Source organism: Olea europaea, chromosome 8, assembly GCF_002742605.1.
Source record: "Olea europaea var. sylvestris chromosome 8, O_europaea_v1, whole genome shotgun sequence".
Classification (NCBI taxonomy): Eukaryota; Viridiplantae; Streptophyta; class Magnoliopsida; order Lamiales; family Oleaceae; genus Olea; species Olea europaea.
The window spans coordinates 3543827-3565981 of record NC_036244.1 but is presented as its reverse complement, the minus strand read 5'-3'; the positions used below and the strand labels follow the sequence as shown (position 1 = coordinate 3565981).

At 34.0% G+C, this 22155-nt stretch overlaps 3 protein-coding genes and 1 pseudogene across 3 annotated transcripts; all 4 read left to right on the top strand.

The window, feature by feature from the left end:
• The first annotated feature begins 6380 nt into the window (after window positions 1-6380).
• Window positions 6381-9684, top strand: LOC111398545 (replication factor C subunit 2). Its single transcript, XM_023025500.1, has 7 exons — window positions 6381-6609; window positions 7487-7593; window positions 7687-7788; window positions 8042-8237; window positions 8889-9017; window positions 9103-9297; window positions 9379-9684. Exons 1-7 carry the CDS (start codon window positions 6448-6450, stop codon window positions 9487-9489), a joined length of 1002 nt encoding a protein of 333 aa, XP_022881268.1. The 5' UTR covers window positions 6381-6447; the 3' UTR covers window positions 9490-9684.
• Window positions 9685-10217: 533 nt separating this feature from the next.
• LOC111398544 (60S ribosomal protein L24-like) lies at window positions 10218-12362 on the top strand. Its single transcript, XM_023025499.1, has 5 exons — window positions 10218-10334; window positions 11060-11135; window positions 11351-11452; window positions 11568-11716; window positions 11983-12362. The coding sequence occupies exons 1-5, from the start codon at window positions 10324-10326 to the stop codon at window positions 12134-12136; spliced, it is 492 nt and encodes a 163-aa protein (XP_022881267.1). The 5' UTR covers window positions 10218-10323; the 3' UTR covers window positions 12137-12362.
• Window positions 12363-15918: 3556 nt separating this feature from the next.
• Window positions 15919-18917, top strand: LOC111398543 (RHOMBOID-like protein 2). Its single transcript, XM_023025498.1, has 5 exons — window positions 15919-16477; window positions 17672-17835; window positions 17950-18113; window positions 18202-18452; window positions 18627-18917. The coding sequence occupies exons 1-5, from the start codon at window positions 16176-16178 to the stop codon at window positions 18736-18738; spliced, it is 993 nt and encodes a 330-aa protein (XP_022881266.1). The 5' UTR covers window positions 15919-16175; the 3' UTR covers window positions 18739-18917.
• A 1419-nt stretch (window positions 18918-20336) lies between these two features.
• The window catches only part of LOC111398182, a 3198-nt pseudogene continuing 1379 nt past the window's right edge, over window positions 20337-22155 (top strand).

Genomic DNA, 22155 nt, shown 5'->3' with positions numbered 1-22155 from the left:
AGTAGCAGGAAGAAAAACCTAATTCCTTGCTTATCAAATTTGGAGTACTCAGGTTCATGATATCTTACACCCGTACATTAGAAACAGCAAAGTGAATGGTTATTAAGGAACGAAAAATGAAAATCTAGTGAAAAACTAAAGATGATTTTTATGAATTGTTGCTTACTTTAGAGTAAGGACACGACCAGATTTCATGCATCCAATGTATACCCTTGGTTTAGAACGATGCCTAGTTAGAGTTGCTTCAAGAGTTGCTATAGTTTTTATTAAAATATAAATACACAAGAAATTTGAAAGAAAAGTAGAGGAAGACAAATATTAATTTAATTGTATAGTTCTTTTACTTTTAAGCGAACTTTTTAAGCTTTACCAAACAAGCTGCCTCTAGTCCTAAGGCTCGTAATGCTAGTAGAATCTTCCAAAAAATAACTAAAGAATAAATATGGCGTTCTCAAATAACAATGCGCAAACAACACAAAGAACAAATATTGCATTTTCCCAAAATTTACATGTACATAATCATCAACTTTGAAATAGTAATGTGCATCCCAAAAAAAGTGCAACGACAGTAGTAAAAGTAATCTTCATTTTGGCAGAGAGTTCAAGGCACCACTCAACATGTTCCTAAACAACATTGCATTAGTAAGAATCCATATAATACTCTACAGTCACCATGAATGTTTATCCTGAAAATTTATGAAAAAATAGAAAGAACTCAAGAGATAATTATATTACCAATATGAAAAAGTCCCTATGTTTTTATCTTTTGCCTCAACCTGTACAAATAAAATAAAATAAACTCAGCAATCAAACAATTGCATCCCAAGTCAACTATCCAGTACCATAACCATTAAAAAAATTGGAAACAAGATATAGAGAAACAAATTCGAAGGAGAAAATTGTGTATTAACCGCTTACAATCATCCCTTTACATCTTCCAAAACACATGCGAGTGAAAGCACACATAGAATACACACATAATCTAGTTAGGAATTAAAATAAATTTTGTTCATGTATGATTTAGAAGTTTTTAACCAAATGATAATCCAATAAATTCTAGTATAAGGACCTTTACAGTGTTCATCTTCCAATAGTCATTTTATACCAAAATTCAAATCTAAGTAGTGACATACAAATATAATGCCTCCCCACATCCGACAACCCATGTAAAAAGTACAAGGAATAAGCTAATAGGCATCGCTGAAGTGCTTATTTCTAAAAATCCTAACCAAAAATTTCACAAGAATCGAATTCTTTAAGAAGTTTCCCCGTTACCTCTACTCTTTCATAGTTTCTAACAAAACCACCGTTCTAATCTCAAAATGCCAAAATTAACACCAAATGGAAAAAGAGGTACAAGAAAGTGTAATTTTCCATTAAGACAAATATATTTTATAATAAAAATAGAGGATGAAAACCTTAATAGCAGCGAACTTCATTCATATGCAAGATTACTCTAAAAAAAAATTAACGTTCTAGAATTAAAGAACAAAAACTTGTATCAAAATGATTGACAGTGAAAATATAAAGGGTAAAAGAAGAGCAAAAACAAACCATATTTGGCAGGACTCTTCACCACCACTCTCTTGCAAATATACTATAAGTGTTCAAGTGGTGAGTGTTTTCTTGATGTTTCTATTTCATTGCCTAAAAACGTGAGGTGCTGCATTCATCACTTACTAAATCCATATTTTTATCATCAAGTTATAGTGAGGGTTTCTCATGATCTAAATTATCCTAACAATGAAATCCACCGGTGAATATATATTAATGACTTAATTTCAACACCATACACATTGCACAATGAATGAAAGAAAACAATAGAATTAACGAAAAAATATATATTAAAAACTGAAACTCAAAAGAAAATCGTTACATGCTCATATTCATAAAACACAAGAAAAGATAACTGTTAAGGGTAAAAATATTACACGTTTTAGGTCCCCTTTCCAAGCACAAATTTGAAGCAGAGTCCAACCTCGATCATCCATGTCGCCTCCCAACCTACCCAACTCAATTGCCTACTCTTCCTGATTGGTCCGATCTCAAACTCAACATGATTGAATATTCCTTTTTATTCTTTATATCATACTAGTCACCCAAAAGCATTTATAGCCTAGTAGTCTTACAAATCTCAACCCACAAATACACCTTTATCTTTGATGGTCGGGCAAAAGGCACAAATTCTTAACCTTTAACATTGTATTCAAAAGGTCATATGAGGAAGACCTAGAAAGATTTTTCTCTATCCAAATTTGAAGAAAAACCAAGTAATTTTATAGTGACGGAGTTTTTTCACATGACATGAAAAGAAAGAGTAGAACACACACAAACATTCAAGGCAGAAGTTTCAAATTATCAGTGAATTTGGTCTTATCTTCAAATCTCAACAGAAACCCAAAAAATATATGAATAGATAAGACCCAATTAAAAATACCTGAAATTCCAAAGCTCCCAGAATTCATTGTATAGAAATCAGTCATGCGAGTCGGTCTTGAGGGAAAACAAAGAGAAAGAGCGTAAAGGGGGGAAGAAGAGGACGGGGCAGCAAGAGATGGGGATGAATTGACGAGACCTAGCCTCCTAGGCATGCAGAAGAGAATTATGAGCAAATTGTAGATATAAAATGCGAAAGAAAAATATACATATATAAATATATATACCCAACCCCTCCGTGTCACGGAGCTCCTCTCTCCGTAACACGGAGCGGAGAACTCCTCTTCGTGACACGAAGAGGACTTTTTGGGCAGATGTATTTGGAAAAATATTTGGCAGGTTTGTAATGATGTACAAAGTTAAATGGAAAAAATAATAAGAATTTAATTATTTTCTATTTTTTAGTATCATTACATTTCACTTTTCAAAAAAAAATAAAAAATCATACAAATATATTACTTTATAAAAAATTAATTTTAAAAATTATATTTGATAGATTATGTAATTTTGAAGCACAATCTAACATATTAATATTAGAATCATTTAATGATAAAAATGAAATGGTAATAAAAATCAATTTCTCGAAAAATAAATATAATTATTCATTTATTAACATGTTTGGTTTTCATTTTTTAAAATTTATTTTTCTTCAAACATATTTTCAATTATATATTTATGGAATTCACACTTTTACTCTTGAATTAACCCCCTCAATAAATTATTATTTAAACGGTCAGTAAACATTTTGATTGATATTATTTTTTGGTCAACCAAATGGTTACTATATACCTTTTACGTACATATATAAAAATAATGTTTTTATTTAAACTTACTTATTTTCTCAAAAATAAACTTTTTAAAGATACATGTTGATAGCGTGAGAAAATGGTGAAAAAGATAGTGTGGAGAATTAGAGAGGCATAACTGTATCGTGTAAAAATGGAGAAAGAGTAAAGAGGGCTATGTGACATAATCCTCCACGCTGCGTAAATTGAAAAAAAGCAACAAAGTCACTGTATCAAACACGTAAGATAAACGACGTCGTTTCTTTCTCTCAATAAAAAAAAAAAAAGAAAAGAAGAAGCTACAGTATGACAAAATGGATGAATCTACTATTCATTTTACAGTGCCTCAGGATTGCCTTTTTTTATATAGTAGTGATATTTAAGACTAGTTATAGTTATAGAAAATTATTTATTTGAGAATTGTTTTCACTTTATCTAATTAACTACTAAAATAAGCAAATATAAAATTTAAACAAATCATGGAAATTAATCAAATCATAAAGGCGCTAGGATACCGAAGTTACCATACTTTAATCTTCAATTACTTGTTATTAACAAGTTCTTGTTTTAAGTTAACAATCAATATTCCTTATATTTTAATTTTTTTCGTGGTAAACTAAACCAATTTTGATCTACAATCCAACTATGTCTCTATTAATGATGAGAATAAATAAAGATGTTAGACAAAACTAGAATATCAAAAAATATCGCACTAAGATTGGAAATATGCCTATATTTTCTATCAGTAAGTCTATATGTACAAAGTGATTCAACATGTACACTGTCTAAATGCAATACTGGTAACATTGCATTGGACATTGTGAAAAAAGTACAGTGTCAATGCAGTTCTATCAACACTACTTCTTGCAGGACTGGCCCTGGACCAAAGCCAACCAGGCAATGGTCTAAGGCCTCATCTTATTAGGGGGCTCAAAATAAAAATGCCCACAACCCACCAATGACTGGCCCACAACCCACCTAGTGTTGTTTGCATTGGCGGATGCAGATATTTAGAATTAGGGGCACAAATAAACCTATATAGATGGAATATATTATTTTTTAATTTTGAATGATTCATACTTGAATCGAAAAAATGAAGATTTATTTATAAAAAAACAATTTCATTAATATTTTGGTCATCATTTTCATCAATTTAATTCTAAACAGTCATTTTATTAATATTTTACCCATTACAAGAGAATACATATTTACGTTAATTTTTTGTGTATTTGAAATTTCGATACAAACAACCAATTAAAGTAATTGAAAGAAAAAAAAATATGACAAATATTTACTACTAATAATCAATTAAATAAAACTAATTTGTTAAATATAAGTCAAATTGAACGTAGTCATTTTAGATACATTCCATATACACAATTTAATAGAAAAAATGCAAATCTAAATTCTAATTAATAGAAATTTTGATTGGGAGGTAAATATTTGTAGTAGATGTGATCATTTGTAAAAAAATTATAGACAAATTTTAAAATAATTGGAGGAAGAGAAAAAATATGGACAAATTTTTTAAAAAATTAAAAGAATTAAGGTTTGATAAAAAGCGTGAGGGAGAGAGTATCAAGAGAGGAAGAGAAAAGAGGAAAGGTTCAAAACTATTGTTATTCTACCTCTGTTTGATGAAGATTAAAATTAGAATTTTTAGTAAGTTTTGATAAAAGTTAAAATGTTGCGGGTCTCGTGATATATTCTATTAAAGTTAATTGTTATTAAAATTAAAATTTTAATCTAGATTAAAATTAAAATTTTAATTAATACCAAACATGAATTACAAACACTTATTATCTCTCATTATAACCACGAATCTCGAAAAATAGTTTAAAAATTTACCAAATAATAGGATGTCAATCAAAACTATAACAAACAATGAACCCAAAAGGAATTAAAAGGTTGTTTGAGCACCATTTTTCTCAAAAAAATGCATTTTGAATATTGTTATGATGCAGAATGTGTGGTTAAAAAATAAGCAAAAGTTTTGAATTTGCGTGTAATATTATTTTATTAAAAAATGTGTGATTGAAATAATATCAAATCATTATTGAAGAATGTATTTTGAAAAAAAAATGAGCCTCAAACAAGGGTTAAATTGAAAACGAGCAGTCAATCAATCAAAGGTTAACAAAATTTCATGGTAACCATAGCAACTAGATATTTAGCCTATCACATTGAGTGGACAAAAAAATAAAAACAAAAACAAAAACAAAAACAAAAATAAAAATAAAAATATTCGAATGAGAATGAGAATGTCATAGTATTTCGAAATAATTGAAGAAAAAGACGAAATAAATATTGAATCCATCAATATCTTCAATGAATTTGAATGATCTCCAATGGGAGATATGTTTTTCAACATATTTTATTTACCTTTTTAATTATATAAATAAAAAAATAAATAAATTTGGAAGTGGGTGAATTGGAGAAATGTAGGGAAGTCAATTGGTTCGTGCATCAATTTGAAAAAATAAGTGATATAAATGCAATCAATCTTAAAATATAAAGAAAAGAGAGAATAAGAGGATAAATTAGGGTTCATAAAATGGGTTATGCTACACGAACTATGAGAGTAATCATGAGTATGATCGTGCACAATCCATGGGCATCGGGATTTTTTAATTCATACGGGACTCACTTGTCCCATGTGAAGACGTGATCATCCCCGTGGTCACTACCGCCGGTCAAGTGACTTAAGTCTCACAGAATTCAGGAAGGATGAAGGCAAAATGGGGAATGAAATTAGGTTAGGACTTTCGATAAGTAATTTTGGACGAATTAGAATTTTTAATCTATATGGGCCTTTAGAACTTTAATTGAAGACCTTTTAGTTAAAAACTTTGGTTGGTTATACATTTTAACCAAATCCCTTATTGGAATCACTTGAACCAAGATTGAAAAAGTTTATTGAGGTTGAAAAATTGTCATTTATTTTTTATTATTTTATTTTCTTATTTATTTAACTTTATTTAGAAGATCGACTTTTTAACCGTTAATTAACGGAGTGAGATAAAAAGGACCAATTTCGTACCAAAAGGATCATTCAGAATGGTTATGCGAAGAATGAAAGAATTGGTCCTGAATCCGTACGAGGGCCTTAGGATAGGGACCATTTAAAATTAGGGAAAAGAGTTTTCCCCGCTTTTTTGAAAGGGTTTTCTTCTTCAGTTGAGCTTGCTAATCCTCTGTAAAACTATAATCTCTCGTAGAATCATTAATGGCTTCATCGTCGTCTTCTGCACCAGCCGTTGGCCCAGAAATCCCGTGGGTAGAGAAATTCAGGCCCACCAAAGTGGCGGACATAGTGGGGAATGAAGATGCCGTTGCCAGGCTCCAAGTCATCGCGCGAGATGGAAACATGCCGAACCTCATTTTAGCCGTAAGCATTCAGTCTTATTTATTTCATCGTATTACTCTATCGATTTTGTATATGTATTTTTTAAACTTCAGTGATGTAAGCATATTTTGTAAAGTGCTGGAGCATACTGGAAACTGGAGGTTAGGTAAAAAATGATAGTTTTTTTGAAACTATGGGTAATAAACGAAGGAGAGTTCTGGTTTGATAATGTAGGGATTTTACTCGTGAGTGTGGGAAATGCTTGTAGGTTACTGCGTGTAGATGTTGTACCACGTGTTTAGATGCTTGTACCTTGCTCTAGCATGATTTGAATACTCTTACTTTGTATTCTTACCTAGTTTGAATCTGAACTTTTGTAAATTTTATAGTTTACTACTAGTCGAGTCCACATACCCAACAAGTCGTAAGGGGTTCAAAGGAAATCCTGTACTGAACATAATTGCTGCTATAGTTGCCACTACTGCTTCTGCTTCCTGTACTTCCATAGGGAGTGCTTGTTCTGCTACTACCTCTATTACTCAAACCTGTAAATCTTTTCTTCCACCACTTCTTATGAGCCCCCTTTGATGATGCCTCTGGTTTAGAAGAACCTTTTGAGCTAGAATTATATGTAATTTCTTCTTATTCTTGGAATAAAATTGTATACCGTTTTGAGAAATAATCCCCTGTTAGTTTTAATTATCTTTCTTCTATTATTTTCTCTTTTATGTATATTCCTATCTTTTTGGTTGTTTGCTTAATAAATATTTTTTGGCTAAGGCGATTATTAAATTTTGGGAGAGTAATGATAGAACAAACAAGTTCCTCATTATCTCTCAGGAGACTTTCAGTTTAGACACGTCACTTCCTTCGGATACATATGAAGATTGTCATTACGAGCTCTTGAATGCATTTACAGGGCCCCCCTGGAACCGGGAAAACCACTAGTATATTGGCACTTGCACATGAACTGTTGGGACCAAATTATAGAGAGGCGGTTTTAGAACTGAATGCATCAGATGACAGGTATGTGAAAGTATGACTCTGCTCTATTTTCTCTGTTTTTGTTGTACTCTTGGTTGATTTTCTGAAAATGTGGTGATTTTTTTTCTTGTGCAGAGGGATTGATGTTGTGAGAAACAAAATAAAGATGTTTGCCCAGAAGAAAGTCACTCTGCCCCCTGGTCGGCACAAAATAATTATCTTGGATGAAGCTGACAGGTGAGTGATCTTATGATTGAGTTGCTAATGTGCTCATTCTGCCTGTGAGTGAAATTCATGCAAGGACCATTATTTCTGTGCATAATTTATTCCCTTTCTTTTTTTCCTCGTCTAATCTTAACGCATTTACTAGCCAGGCAATTGCTTATATTGTAGCTTGGCGGTCTCTGTCTGTCTAGTCTTAGTTTTCAAGTTGTTTACTTATATTTGTTCTGGACATGTCTGTGTTATTGTCTTCTTGAATGTAAATTAGCATGACATCTGGAGCTCAACAAGCCTTGAGGAGGACAATGGAAATATATTCAAATTCCACGCGCTTTGCACTTGCTTGCAACACATCTTCAAAAATTATTGAGCCCATTCAGAGCAGATGTGCCCTTGTTCGGTTTGCAAGATTATCCGATCAAGAGATCCTTGGACGTCTCATGGTGGTGGTTGCTGCAGAAAAGGTACATACGTTTTCTGTCTGTGATAAATATGCCGTTTTGAATTATACTCTCCTTGAACAGCTTTCTTCCAAGCTTTCAGTGAAGTCTGTCAATGTCTTAAATGTGGTGACATTTCTGATTTCAGAAATGCATTTTCCTGCTTTTATTTAAAAATTCTAAAGTCACATGGCTGATTGATTGAATTCATATATTGATTTGTCTATGGCGTTTACCCTTTAGTATTTTTGCTAAATAGTTCCATTTTCATCTCTACTTGCTTGAACGTGAGGCCCCAACTAATGTTATTGTAAATGCGTGTATTAGCATGGTCTCTAATGTGCTTTCAGCTTTTATTAGACCCTAATGTTCTTTGTGGCACCGAAGATAAGTTCCAGGTCTACTATCATTTTCTTATGTTCTGTGTTTACTCAAAATGTCTTCACTTAGGATCAACGTTTTATGTTCTCTATTCGAATGGCTTGAATTTTCTCCATGTATCTGGGATGATAATTTCAAGTTAAGGCCAAATTAACATATTTTGTAATTACTCAAAATGTCTTCACTTAGGATCAACGTTTTATGTTCTCTATTCGAATGGCTTGAATTTTCCCCATGTATCTGGGACGATAATTTCAAGTCAAGGCCAAATTGACATATTTTGTAATGATGTAGGTTCCTTATGTTCCAGAAGGTCTTGAAGCAATCATTTTTACGGCTGATGGTGACATGAGACAGGCCTTGAACAACTTGCAAGCGACAAACAGTGGATTTGGTTTCGTCAACCAAGAAAATGTTTTCAAGGTCTCTAGGCAGGAATTTCAGCATTGTCTTAGCGTTAATCTTCGAACTGTGTGGATTTATTTTTAATTTTTTGGTTGGCTTCCAGGTTTGTGATCAGCCTCATCCCTTGCATGTGAAGAACATGGTACGCAATGTAATTGAAGGGAAATTCGATGAAGCTTGTGCTTCTTTGAAGCAGCTCTACGATTTGGGCTATTCACCCACCGATATAATCACTACCCTTTTCCGAATTATAAAGAACTACGATATGGCAGAATATCTGAAATTGGAATTCATGAAGGTCTGTTTGAACCCGTTGTATCTCTATATCGTCTTTTCTCCCATTCTTTTTTACCTACACTCTCTTCTGTTGGATACTCAGGAAACTGGATTTGCCCACATGAGGATTTGTGATGGAGTCGGTTCATATCTTCAGTTGTGCGGTCTGCTGGCTAAGCTTGCATTGGTCCGGGAAACAGCCAAAGCAGCATAATCAGAAAGCTGCTGAAGTAAACTGTCAAAAGAGTAGTAAAAATTTTCGCACCATTGTTTTCCTATATTAATTTTCGAGTAATAGTTGTCTGTGTCTTCCAAGACATCAACTTTGCCCTCAAACTCATGGAAGTACAATATCGGATTTTGATTTATATATTTATGTTGTTAATATCAACGTATCTGAATTTTTTTATGAAATTTGTGTAATAATCTAATGACATTTGTACCGTCTCTATCACTAGGATTGATCGTGCAATTATAATGAAAGATTGGTTTCTAACTCGCTCAGCTTTAAAAGAGTTCAAGATTAACTCGCTGATGCAACAATAGTATAACCAATGAAACCTATTTTCCAATAGTTCAGTTTATTAAATGACACTTTGAATCGTCTTCATCTCGAGGATTGATCGTGCAATTTTAATGAAAGATTGGTTTCTAACTCGCTTAGCTTTAAAAAAGTTTAAAATTAACTCGCTAATGCAACAATAGTATGGGACAAACGATATGATTTTTCATCTTGTTTATTTCATTTGTTTGTTTAATTTCAATTTAAAATTATAAAACAAGAAGAGTCGAGTGGTTTGGGACGGAGGCGGGTATTTTGCCATCATTCGTGGAGCCTAATTTTTATTGGGCTTTAACAGGGCTGGAACCCACATAGGTGTTTATTAATTGAGCCCACCAACAATATATGGGCTTTAAGAGCCCATGAATGGAATGTCCAAAATCACACACATGCAGTGTAGCCTTTCAATATTTATTGCTCACCAGGAATTAGGGTTTCTGCATTTCCAGGAGCAGACGAAGCGCGGCGAGCTCGGCTACTGTAACAATGGTTCTCAAGTTAGTTTTGCTCTCTCTCTCTCTCTCGATGCATAATCCAATTCTTGGCTTAGATGTGTGTCGCTTTTAAGGGTTGGTTTTACTATTTGAATAAAAATGGTAATGGTGTGGCTAGAAATTGCACGTTAGTGTTAAACTGTAAATTATTTATTGGATGTAGGTAATATTGGAATTTTAAGGGGTCGTTATTTTAGTATGATTTTAGATTTGCTGGGGGACTTACGAAGTTTTGTTGCTAGACAGTAGCATACGGTGTTCTAATAGATGCTTCTATCTGGAATTTGTTTGTTTTACATTTGACAAATAGAAGATGATATTAGACGATAAATATAGAATGCATTCGTCTTATTTAGACTATTCTTTGTTGTTTGATGTGTTTCAAAGAGTTCATGAGATGTCAGAGGTGATATTGCTCCTCATTTTGCTGTTGGTGCAATATATATGCTATTACAAGGCCTCGTGACTGTTACTATAGAAATTGTACTCCATTTTCCTAGAAGTATACTCAATTACCGACTCTTGAAGAGCATGGGATGATATATTTATATGATTACTGGACAATGCTATTTTTGCATGTTTTCCTTGTTTGTACTCTGGTATTTTAGTTGGGGGGTAGAAGGGGCTTGGTTTGGATAAGTTTTGCTTCTATTCCATTGAGATTTTACAGTTTTATTTCAGAGTTAATTTACTTCTGTTTGACTCACCTGTTAATTGTGGATAATCAGGACAGAGCTTTGTCGTTTCAGTGGTGCCAAGATATACCCAGGGAAGGGTATCAGATTTATTCGCTCGGATTCACAGGTGGATTAATACTTTGGTGCTTGATTTATTAAATTTCTGTTACGTTATTACGTTTTGCCTAGTTTCTTCAGTCATCAAGTTTCACTTTTTTTGGCCGATTCTATACATTTATTGTTCTCCTACTTTATTTATGTCATTTGGTGAAGGTGCGTATTCTGTTTTCACTTTTCACCCAAGCTCTATTTTTTTTTTTTTTTGCCCTTTCCGCGATGAAGGTCTTCCTCTTTGCCAACTCAAAATGCAAGAGGTATTTTCACAACCGCCTGAGGCCTGCAAAGCTTACATGGACTGCTGTATACAGGAAACAACATAAGAAGGTGAAATTTAGTTGATAATTCTTTTTCATTTAACTTTCTTTGGTGTTTGAGATGAATAGACTTCCTTCATTATCCTGTTGACACTGATGGTTCGTGTGACTTGACTGATCCACAGGACATTGCTGCTGAAACTGTGAAGAAGAGGCGCCGAACCACCAAGAAGCCCTACTCTAGATCAATTGTTGGTGCAACCTTGGAAGTCATACAGAAGAAAAGAGCTGAAAAGCCAGAAGTCCGTGATGCTGCACGTGAAGCTGCTTTACGGTATGTTTAGGGTTCAAATGTTTGATGTTCTCATGATTGTAGAAGCGTTATGAGTATGTTTTCAGCAATATATTAGAGCATGTTTGGCTGTATTTATAAGATACTTTTGGTAAAGTAAGGTAAGACTTATTGGAAAGTATTGTTATTAGAAAAAATTCAAAATCCTGTTTTGGCAAAGTTTGTATCCTGAAAAGCAGGTTTGCCTTTATGCATAGCCAACCATGCTCTTAATAGAACACATTATGACTCATAATATTTGTTCTCAGTGAAATAAAGGAGAGAATAAAGAAGACCAAGGACGAGAAGAAGGCAAAGAAGGCTGAGTTGATGTCCAAATCACAGAAGGCCTCCAAGGGCAACGTGCCTAAGGGTGCTATACCCAAGGGTCCTAAGCTTGGAGGCAGTGGTGGCAAGCGTTAATTTCCTAAGTGTTTTAAATGTTGTCGCTGCTTCATTATGAATGATATTGTAAGACTGTCGATGTTCAATTCCAATTTGGGCGTTGGCCTTTTATAGTTTTGAGCGTTAGCTTGTAAGACTTATTTGACAAGGAGTTTTTTTTGAGAGCAATATAGCATACAATATTTAATCTCCTACTGAAACCCGAAAGAAGATTCATTCGACACTGATTTGAGATTTGTTGTCCTGTTCTCGAGGCAATCCTAGTCAAAGCAATTATTTATTGGGTTGATTGGGTACTTATAGCTAATGGTCGGTTTTCTGAGTTAACGATGTTACCAGATTGATATTCTTAGTTGTTTCCTTGTGCTCCCTTTCAGGGGGATGGATTATCTTGTCATTATTCCTAATTCAGCCTGTTTGAGTGCAATCCTGTTTGGTGAGTCGAAACAAGAAGCTCGGTTCACTTATGTACACATTTGACTAGATTGGTTTTATATGCAACACTCGATAGTATTGTTATCACAACCCCTTATGGTACGGTTAAACATACAATGACCCGACGATTGAGTCTTGAAAGGAGTTAGCTGTCTGCTGTGAACCAAAGTCTATCGCCTTCTTTACTATGAACAAGTGAACAACCAATCATAGAATGATGAACTTTCTAGTTTTCGCCTCCAACCCAGAAACACATGGCCAAGTTGGGTAGAGGGGAGAGAGATTTTTTAGAAGGAGCGATTCATTAAACACAGGATGAATCACCACGAACTTTTCTCTTTTATTCAAGACTTTTTTTATTTTTTTATTTGAAATTGGTTCACAATCATATCTTTTATGCAGTTCCAAAAAGGTTAAAGTAAGGTAAGACTTATTGGAAAGTATTATTATTAGAAAAAATTCAAAATCCTGTTTTGGCAAAGTTTGTATCCTGAAAAGCAGGTTTGCCTTTATGCATAGCCAACCATGCTCTTAATAGAACACATTATGACTCATAATATTTGTTCTCAGTGAAATAAAGGAGAGAATAAAGAAGACCAAGGACGAGAAGAAGGCAAAGAAGGCTGAGTTGATGTCCAAATCACAGAAGGCCTCCAAGGGCAACGTGCCCAAGGGTGCTATACCCAAGGGTCCTAAGCTTGGAGGCAGTGGTGGCAAGCGTTAATTTCCTAAGTGTTTTAAATGTTGTCGCTGCTTCATTATGAATGATATTGTAAGACTGTCGATGTTCAATTCCAATTTGGGCGTTGGCCTTTTATAGTTTTGAGCGTTAGCTTGTAAGACTTATTTGACATGGAGTTTTTTTTGAGAGCAATATAGCATACCATATTTGATCTCCTACTGAAACCCGAAAGAAGATTCATTCGACACTGATTTGAGATTTGTTGTCCTGTTCTCGAGGCAATCGTCAAAGCAATTATTTATTGGGTTGATTGGGTTCTTATAGCTAATGGTCGGTTTTCTGAGTTAACGATGTTACCAGATTGATATTCTTAGTTGTTTCCTTGTGCTCCCTTTCAGGGGGATGGATTATCTTGTCATTATTCCTAATTCAGCCTGTTTGAGTGCAATCCTGTTTGGTGAGTCGAAACAAGAAGTTCGGTTCACTTCTGTACACATTTGACGAGATTGGTTTTATATGCAACACTCGATAGTATTGTTATCACAACCCCTTATGGTACGGTGAAACATACAATGACCCGACGATTGAGTCTTGAAAGGAGTTGGCAGTCTGCTGTGAACCAAAGTCTGTCGCCTTCTTTACTATGAGCAAGTGAACAACCTATCATAGAATGATGAACTTTCTAGTTTTCGCCTCCAACCCAGAAACACATGGCCAAGTTGGGTAGAGGAGAGAGATTTTTTAGAAGGAGCGATTCATTAAACACAGGATGAATCACCACGAACTTTTCTCTTTTATTCAAGATTTTTTTATTTATTTATTTGAAATTGGTTCACAATCATATCTTTTATGCAGTTCCAAAAAGGGTTGGTTCCCTAAAGCATATTTTATTAAGATCTACGCAATTTTTTGCAAACCCAAAGCAATAGCAAGATGAGCAAAAAATTGACATTGTATCTGTCAAACATGTCATAAATGTGTAGAGTATGTATAGTGTACGTCGTTGCTTATCAAAAAGTCCAACTATATAATACGTGTAATGAATATAGTATATGGTTAGTTGGGCGCACAAACTCTACCATATATCCTGTGGCCATTACCTGCCACCCTATAACGCGTTTATGCAACGAAATCAAATTATATTGAATATTTGAGTTGATAGGTTGGACATAGTTGTCACACCTAATTCATCACTCCAACCCTTCAAATTGCAATTTGTTTTCTCTTCTTTATCTTCGCCTTAAATCACAAGAACAAACTGTCAATGATTCGTTGAACACAAGAACGGCCGGGGATTTCATTTCACACTTCGAAATATTCAAACAAATCAGAATCTTGAACATGTCAAAATCCAAGTCTTTTTTAAAATTATTAACTAATCGTGTACTAATTCTTGTCTTAAACAATGTTAAAAGTTTGTGGGTTTATCATTTCCTAATTCTTAATTAAATTGGATCTTCGAAATTTCATTTTAAGAAGTTAACATTGTTAAGAGTAGTCCCATTTTTCGTAATTTGATTATCGATTTCATATTTAATCGATGTGAAATTTATCTTTTAACATATTCTGTAAGATAATGACTTATTTGAGCACATAACATTGAAATTCGAACGCTGATTTGAGTTTTAAACGGATCAAATTGTTTGTTAAATCTTAATAAAGTTTAGATATTATATTGGGTGCGGAGGTTCCATTTAAAATATCAATCTTATCGAGACGAGTAGACCAAATTATTATATATTCATCTATCACGCTTTTATCAACAATTTAAATTTACTTTTAATAAAGATAATCGCACGTTTTTGCATAGTCAGTGCAAGTTTTGATTAAATTTTCTTTGAAAATTTCAGTGTATTTGTACTCCAAATAAACAAATTAGGAATGTATGGTCAAAATTGCTTCTTTTTTTCTCTGTCATTAAATTTCTAGGTTAGGGACGTGACCAGACGTAAGGAAGTACAAAAGAGAAAATTGTGAAAAAAACGAAGCATAGAAAATTTTCACTTGAATACTTCTTACGATCATGTTACAGTGCCCGAATTTTGTTGACAGATAGATGACTGACTCACAATGTTGAGGGCCTCACTTTTTTTATTTACGCAAAATCCATAGCATGTGAGAGGATGTCAACTATTCGGATAAATTTTTTTTTTGAATAAAGTAGCAAAATTCTTCAATCTTTCTTACTCGGAAAAAACCTCAAATAATTGGGCTCACGAATAATAAATAATTCGGCAAGAAATATTTTCTCCATAATTCTTCTTTTCTTACTCGGAAACTTGGGTCCCACGCGTATTAAAAAATCCTACGCGTCCTAGACACGGATTTGATAGGCCATGATTTACTCGAAAGTTGTAAAATTGTGCGTCTTTATGCATCTGAATAAAGTAGCAAAATTCTTCAATCTTTCTTACTCGGAAAAAACCTCAAATAATTGGGCTCACGAATAATAAATAATTCGGCGAGAAATATTTTCTCCATAATTCTTCTTTTCTTACTCGGAAACTTGGGTCCCACGCGTATTAAAAAATCCTACGCGTCCTAGACACGGATTTGATAGGCCATGATTTACTCCAAAGTTGTAAAATTGTGCGTCTTTATGCATAAAAAAATTACAAGAAAGGTTTAAAGAAAAGAATATAATAATTACACGAATTCAATACCCGTTAAAAGGCACATTTGGCATCGGACGAAGCTTCCTTTTGCACGCACAGCTCAACAAACAAACGACTACATATTGAAAGTGATAATCAACTCAAATTCAATCCCTTTACAAACCCTGTTGCCCTGTCCTTATTCTTGAATTGAAATCTCTACCAATTCTCTCATCTTTGAAGCTAAGACATATTCTACTGGGATATAAATATATATTATAGATACAGCTTGTTATTCAATTATTCATACGTACTGTGTGTTTTTTGTGGAAATAGAGAGAAAAAAATGATGGGAAATGGGGATCTGGAGAGAGGAACGACAACTAAGGGTAGAAATCAGCGCTACCCACAAAGCTATTATGCATCTGGAGGGACATATGATGTGGGTTATTCGGACAGCCAGTGGACTTCATGGTTGGTGCCTATGATTGTTGTGGCGAATGTTGCCATGTTTGTGGTAATCATGCTTGTAAATAATTGTCCCAAGAATCATAATGGGTATCGAGGTGATTGTGTGGCTAAGTTTCTAGGGAGACTTTCATTTCAACCTCTTGGGGAAAATCCTCTTTTTGGCCCTTCTTCGTCAACGTAAGGTTTCCTTATCTTTTGGGGGTTCTCTCTTCGCTTTATTATTATTATTATTATTATATCCCCTTTTCGATTCTCGAATTGAAACTTAGATTAATTTGTTGAAGTATTTGTTGGGATTCATTTCAATTTTTTTAGCTTGGAAACTAATGGCTGACTTTTAAGTGTTTTACTTTGAGAATTGATTGTAGACTCAAGTCTGTGACTTTTCTTGATTAACTTCTTTATTCTTAAATTAGTTACCCACTTTTGCTTCTAGCTAGCTAACTACTACTTGGTTGCTCTGAAATTATAAGATAGGGTTTTTTGCTCTGGATTTTGACGCTCTCATTTGTCAGATTTACATCTGACTGTATATGTTTTTGAACCTTTATACAGTGCAATGGTTTAGTATGATTTTGGTTGCAAGCTGAGTCTAATTTCACTTTTATTGTATTGACGTTACTTATTATTTGAATGGGATGGGATCTTAAGAATAATTGGGGCCAGTTGGGGTTTTGTTATGCGTTCATGGAGGTGTTTTTTAGATGATGAATTGATTGATCGCCATAGCTCGGTGTCCCATAATTGGTCATGAATATCAACAAACTAAGCGTAATTCCGATAGGTTTGAAATCTTCAGTGTGATCCTTTTTCTCCATTCTGTTTTGTTGAATCCCTAGCAAACCACAACAGGCAATCAAAATTTTAAAAGAACACACAAAAAAGCACTTTCTTATATATCTAAGAAACAAACAATATCATAAATTAAACTATCGTACCCTGCCAATTCTTCTTTCCGTACTATTGATCTAGACTAATGGATATTGAATGTGAAGTACTTGAGCAGTTTTCAGTCACCTCCAAATGTTATAGTCATTTTCCTCTTGCCATTAGCTTACATTTTAAGTTTTGACAATATTTTTAAAATTGATACAATTTTACCTCCAAAATTGATCTCCTTAGATATCCACCTAGTTTCGCTACCTGAATCATTTTCAGCTTATTGTTGTAACTTTTCATCTTAATGTAAAATTGTAGTTCTCGTTGAGTTGATTGGTTTATACTCTACAGTGGAATTGATTTTTGCATTGTGTTGTGTTTGTTTTTGACTGTGGTGGGGAGGGAGGCTTCTTTGAGTGCCCCCTTGTTCCGTTAATTGCTTTCGTCTTTCTCTCTTCAGAAATTACATTATTCTTGCCTCTACTTTTGCAGACTGGAAAAACTGGGAGCGCTAGAATGGGAAAAAATTGTTCACCAAAATCAAGCATGGCGGCTAATAACTTGTATCTGGCTGCATGCTGGTGTTATCCATTTACTTGCTAACATGCTGAGCCTCGTGTTTATTGGAATTCGCCTTGAGCAGCAATTTGGATTTGGTATGTATCTTAAATCTTATTTACGCCTTTGGTTAGCTACAAGAGTGTAAAGTGAAAGTCAACATCTGTGAATATGTAATGTGATTGAAATTGACAACGTGGCCTCCATTGCAGTACGTGTTGGTTTTATCTACCTTCTGTCTGGAATTGGTGGGAGCATACTCTCTGCCCTTTTTATTCAAAGAAGTATATCCGTTGGAGCTTCTGGTGCTCTATTTGGACTTCTTGGTGCAATGCTATCCGAGTTACTCACCAACTGGACTATTTATACTAATAAGGTGAGAATTTTATGCTCTTTTTCTGCTTTTTCAGAAATCAGATGAACAGTTTTTCATTTGTATTTAACAATTTTCATTGTTGATAAAGGCGGCAGCTCTGATTACTCTGGTGGTCATTATCGCAATTAACTTGGCAGTCGGAATTCTTCCACACGTTGACAACTTTGCTCATATTGGAGGATTTTTGAGCGGTTTTCTCCTTGGCTTTTTATTGCTGATTCGACCCCAATTCGGTTGGCTGGAACGTCGGAATCTTCCTGCCGATACTCGCCTCAAGTCCAAGTATACATTTTTCCAATACGCTTTCTTGATGGTTTCCGCAGTTTTATTGATCGTCGGGTAAGCTTTATTTTCATAAAATTTTGCCACATTATATGATCAAATCAAATGTCAAAGTGTCGGTCGAGTTTCTACATGATGCCCCGACTAGTTCACTCAACTAAACATACCGTACACGATTCTTCCGACGTCGAAAACTAACTACATCTGTTCTTGCTCCCTTCCACTTTGCAGGTTTACAGTAGGATTGGTTATGCTGTTTAGAGGAGAAAATGCAAACAAACACTGTAGCTGGTGCCATTATCTAAGCTGTGTTCCTACATCAAGATGGAGCTGTAACAATTGATTGGAAATCTCTACACCATTTTTTGGGTCTTCATTTTGTATCAGATTTTTTTTTTCCCTTTTATCTTTCAGACATTTTGCTTGTTCATATGATATATATAAGCCATTCGTATGCTTCTTATGTACATGCATTGTATCTATATTGGGACCTTTTATAAATTTGTTTGGAAAGTTACTTTGTCTCTCTTCCAATACCATATACAAAATTGAGAGTATGCAATGTATATAAAGTTGGTTGACAAAGTAATATCTACACCAGTCATTTTAAAAGCATACTTTTAAATCATTGGAAATCAATAATTTGGAGTCTGTTAACGGTTATTTTGTCAACTAATTTTGTACACACACTTTGTATAAACAGTATAATATCGAAATTGAACCCTTACAGGAAAGTTACTTTGTCTCTCTTCCAATACCATATACAAAATTGAGAGTATGCAATGTATATAAAGTTGGTTGACAAAGTAATATTTACACCAGTCATTTTAAAAACATACTTTTAAATCATTGGAAATCAATAATTTGGAGTCTGTTAACGGTTATTTTGTCAACTAATTTTGTACACACACTTTGTATGAACAGTATAATACCGAAATTGAACCCTTACGTGGAGTCCTAATCACTTCCACATAGGAATCACGTAGAGGCAGAGGTAAGCAGACGAGCCGAAGCCGATGAGTCTTAGGGATAGAGTCTTGGTTTGGGAACCACATCTGAAAAGTTCAATTTAATCCCAAACTTTTTATATCATCCATTTTGGCTCCCAACTCCATCCCTCCAAATGGCAAATTTGGTCTCCAAAAACTTGCGAAGCCATCCTGAAGTACCCAACTCCTTGTTATTAATGCAAATCCATCCTTTTCACCTCTCATTTTTGCTCGATTTACCTCAACTCGGGATTTTTAACTATGAACATCATATTCACACAAATTGAGTGAAAATCCACCCCATTAATTAATTGTAAGCAAATTTAAGAGCCTGGATAATTCTTATCAAGGTACATGCTAATTATTCTGTTTAAAGGCACTTTTAAATTTTGTACATGATGTAAGTAAATTAAAAGTTTTATCGACTACCCATCTTTTCACAAAGTTTAAATTTTATTATTATTATTATTATTTTTTGAAATTAACGAGTTTTACCTTTTAGGTTTTAGCTTTGAAGCTTTGACACTAGGAAGGTCGTAGACACTCGGGAAATCCTGTGTCATCATATTGGTTGTAGGTGAGACTAAACTTTATTTTGTATCAATCTGATCAATCAACTTTCAAGTTTATTACAATTTGGCCACTCTCACCTTGCCGTGGGACTACTAATGTGCCATTTATTCTACAAAAAACTACTTTCGATGGTCATAAAAATAAGCAATTATGTGCCAGATTACTATGATGAGGCATTAAAAGTTAATTAAAATTACAAAACTAGAAAAAATAAAAAATAATAAAATAGAAAATTTCAAAGGTTTAAAAATGAAATTCAGTATTTGTTTCTGTTTTTCTTATTTATTTATTTATTTTAATTTGGTATTTGAAATTATTTTCATCCAAAAAGACACAAGGGCTTGGGAGATTGAGGTTTGACGATTGACACTTCATTAAAATGGCCATATTACACTCTAGGTCACTCAACTTTCACCGAAATCTTATTGTGGTAACTCAATTTCAATTTTATTACGATTTCATCACTTAAGTCTCCTTTCGGCACCAAAACTAACTTTCCTTTTTTAGTTAGTAGTAGACACAAAAACTTTGGTGAGTTAGCATTAGTGAGAAATCAGTTGGATGTTAGGCTTTTGGATGTTAGGCTTTATAACGCAACTAAAAACGTTAGTTTCAGTGATAGAAAGAGACGAGAAAAATAATTTTTAATTAAAATTGAAGTTGAATTATGGGATTGCAATAAATCAAAGTCGAGTAACCCCGATAAAATTTCAGAAAAAATTGAGTGACAACCACTCGATGAGAATTTTCCTCTGCAATTATTATTATTATTATTGATTCCAAAAAAGACATGGTACGCTTTTTGTCCCTATTAAAACACAAAATTATACATGTACTCCTTTATTTATTATTATTATTATTTTTAGATATAAACATTTTAATTTTTCTCTTTTAAATTTTCAGTTTTTGTTACTTTTAATTTTAATTTTCAATGATATGCCATAATAAGCATGTGATGCCATTATTATGTTATACACACGTTACAATTACCTATTCTTTTCATTATGGATTTTCAAGGATTTGGTAGTAATTAATTGACATTTACAAAAAAGAATATACTGTCAATTTATCTATTTGATCGCCTTAATATTTACCTACATAATCAAAAAATAAAACCTCAAAGTTTTCATATTTGCATATACAATTATAGCTTTAGTTTTCATGATGATTCGAATGATGTCTTGATCGAGATATTATCTCGATTACCACCAAAATGTGTGTTCAAATTCATGTGCGTATCAAAGAGATGGAACCAAATAATAAACAACCCTTTGTTCCTTCGTTGTTATGCCAATCGTAGAAAAGGTCGAGTTGGACGTTTGTTGGGCTTCATGCAAACCGAGAACTTCCCTAGAAATCATCTTCCCTTTCGAGGACCCAAAACCAAAATCCTATCCCTTTCAAGTAACGAAAGCTATTCCATCCCAAGAGAACTTGGCCACTTCGTTTGCTCGTCTAATGGCATCATTCTTTGTGGTGACGACTCGACTAGTTACAATGTAATGAACCCTTTAACTAAAAAGTGGGTGTTCATTCCATCACCTCACAAAGATTTTCTTGAAATATCGAGTGGATTGGTCTGCGAAGAAAGTACAACCCGACTTGTCACAAATTACAGAGTTGTGAGGTTTGGTGTTACTTATATGAACATATTAGATGACAAATTGATGATTGACACTTACTCATCGAAGACGGGAATATGGGTCATATCAACACTTGTCGCCACAGATAAATTTCATTTGGTGCCATTTAGTGTTCTTCATGTGCTTCATGGTGTTTTCCATTGGGTCATGTCGCCATCATACATTGCGGTATATGATCCATATCATGACGATGGAGGAGAGAACCATCTCCAATTGATTGAAGAGCCATCTGCTGAGATTATTTTTACTGGTCATGTTCTATCAAGGTCAAGTGATGACATATTGTGGTATGGAAAGGTCACTCACCATGGCATGCAAATTTGGATGCTTCCAAAGAGTCGGAATGGCTATAGACGCTCTTGCATCATACCTTGGTCGACTTCCTCTCTATCATATGCAGGTAGGACCGAGTTTGTGCGAGCCGTGCTCCAAGGTGTGGAATGTTTTTGGCTTTCTATCCTCCCTATCCCGGCTACGGTAATTTCTAAAATCAATAGTCTTTGTCGTAGCTTCCTTTGGGGGGGGGGGGGGGGAAAAGTGTTTTTGTTTTTGGGT

What these genes read in the sequence shown, in the direction of transcription:
- LOC111398545 (XM_023025500.1), top strand. Translation starts at nt 6,448, where the DNA reads ATGGCTTCATCGTCGTCTTCTGCACCAGCCGTTGGCCCAGAAATCCCG. An exon ending in CTGAATGCATCAGATGACAG is followed by an intron (nt 7,594 to 7,686) that starts GTATGTGAAAGT and finishes TTTCTTGTGCAG; the next exon opens with AGGGATTGATGTTGTGAGAA. An exon ending in ACCAAGAAAATGTTTTCAAG is followed by an intron (nt 9,018 to 9,102) that starts GTCTCTAGGCAG and finishes GTTGGCTTCCAG; the next exon opens with GTTTGTGATCAGCCTCATCC.
- LOC111398544 (XM_023025499.1), top strand. An exon ending in TTATTCGCTCGGATTCACAG is followed by an intron (nt 11,136 to 11,350) that starts GTGGATTAATAC and finishes TCCGCGATGAAG; the next exon opens with GTCTTCCTCTTTGCCAACTC. An exon ending in ACAGGAAACAACATAAGAAG is followed by an intron (nt 11,453 to 11,567) that starts GTGAAATTTAGT and finishes ACTGATCCACAG; the next exon opens with GACATTGCTGCTGAAACTGT.
- LOC111398543 (XM_023025498.1), top strand. Translation starts at nt 16,176, where the DNA reads ATGATGGGAAATGGGGATCTGGAGAGAGGAACGACAACTAAGGGTAGA. An exon ending in GGACTATTTATACTAATAAG is followed by an intron (nt 18,114 to 18,201) that starts GTGAGAATTTTA and finishes TTGTTGATAAAG; the next exon opens with GCGGCAGCTCTGATTACTCT. An exon ending in GCAGTTTTATTGATCGTCGG is followed by an intron (nt 18,453 to 18,626) that starts GTAAGCTTTATT and finishes TCCACTTTGCAG; the next exon opens with GTTTACAGTAGGATTGGTTA.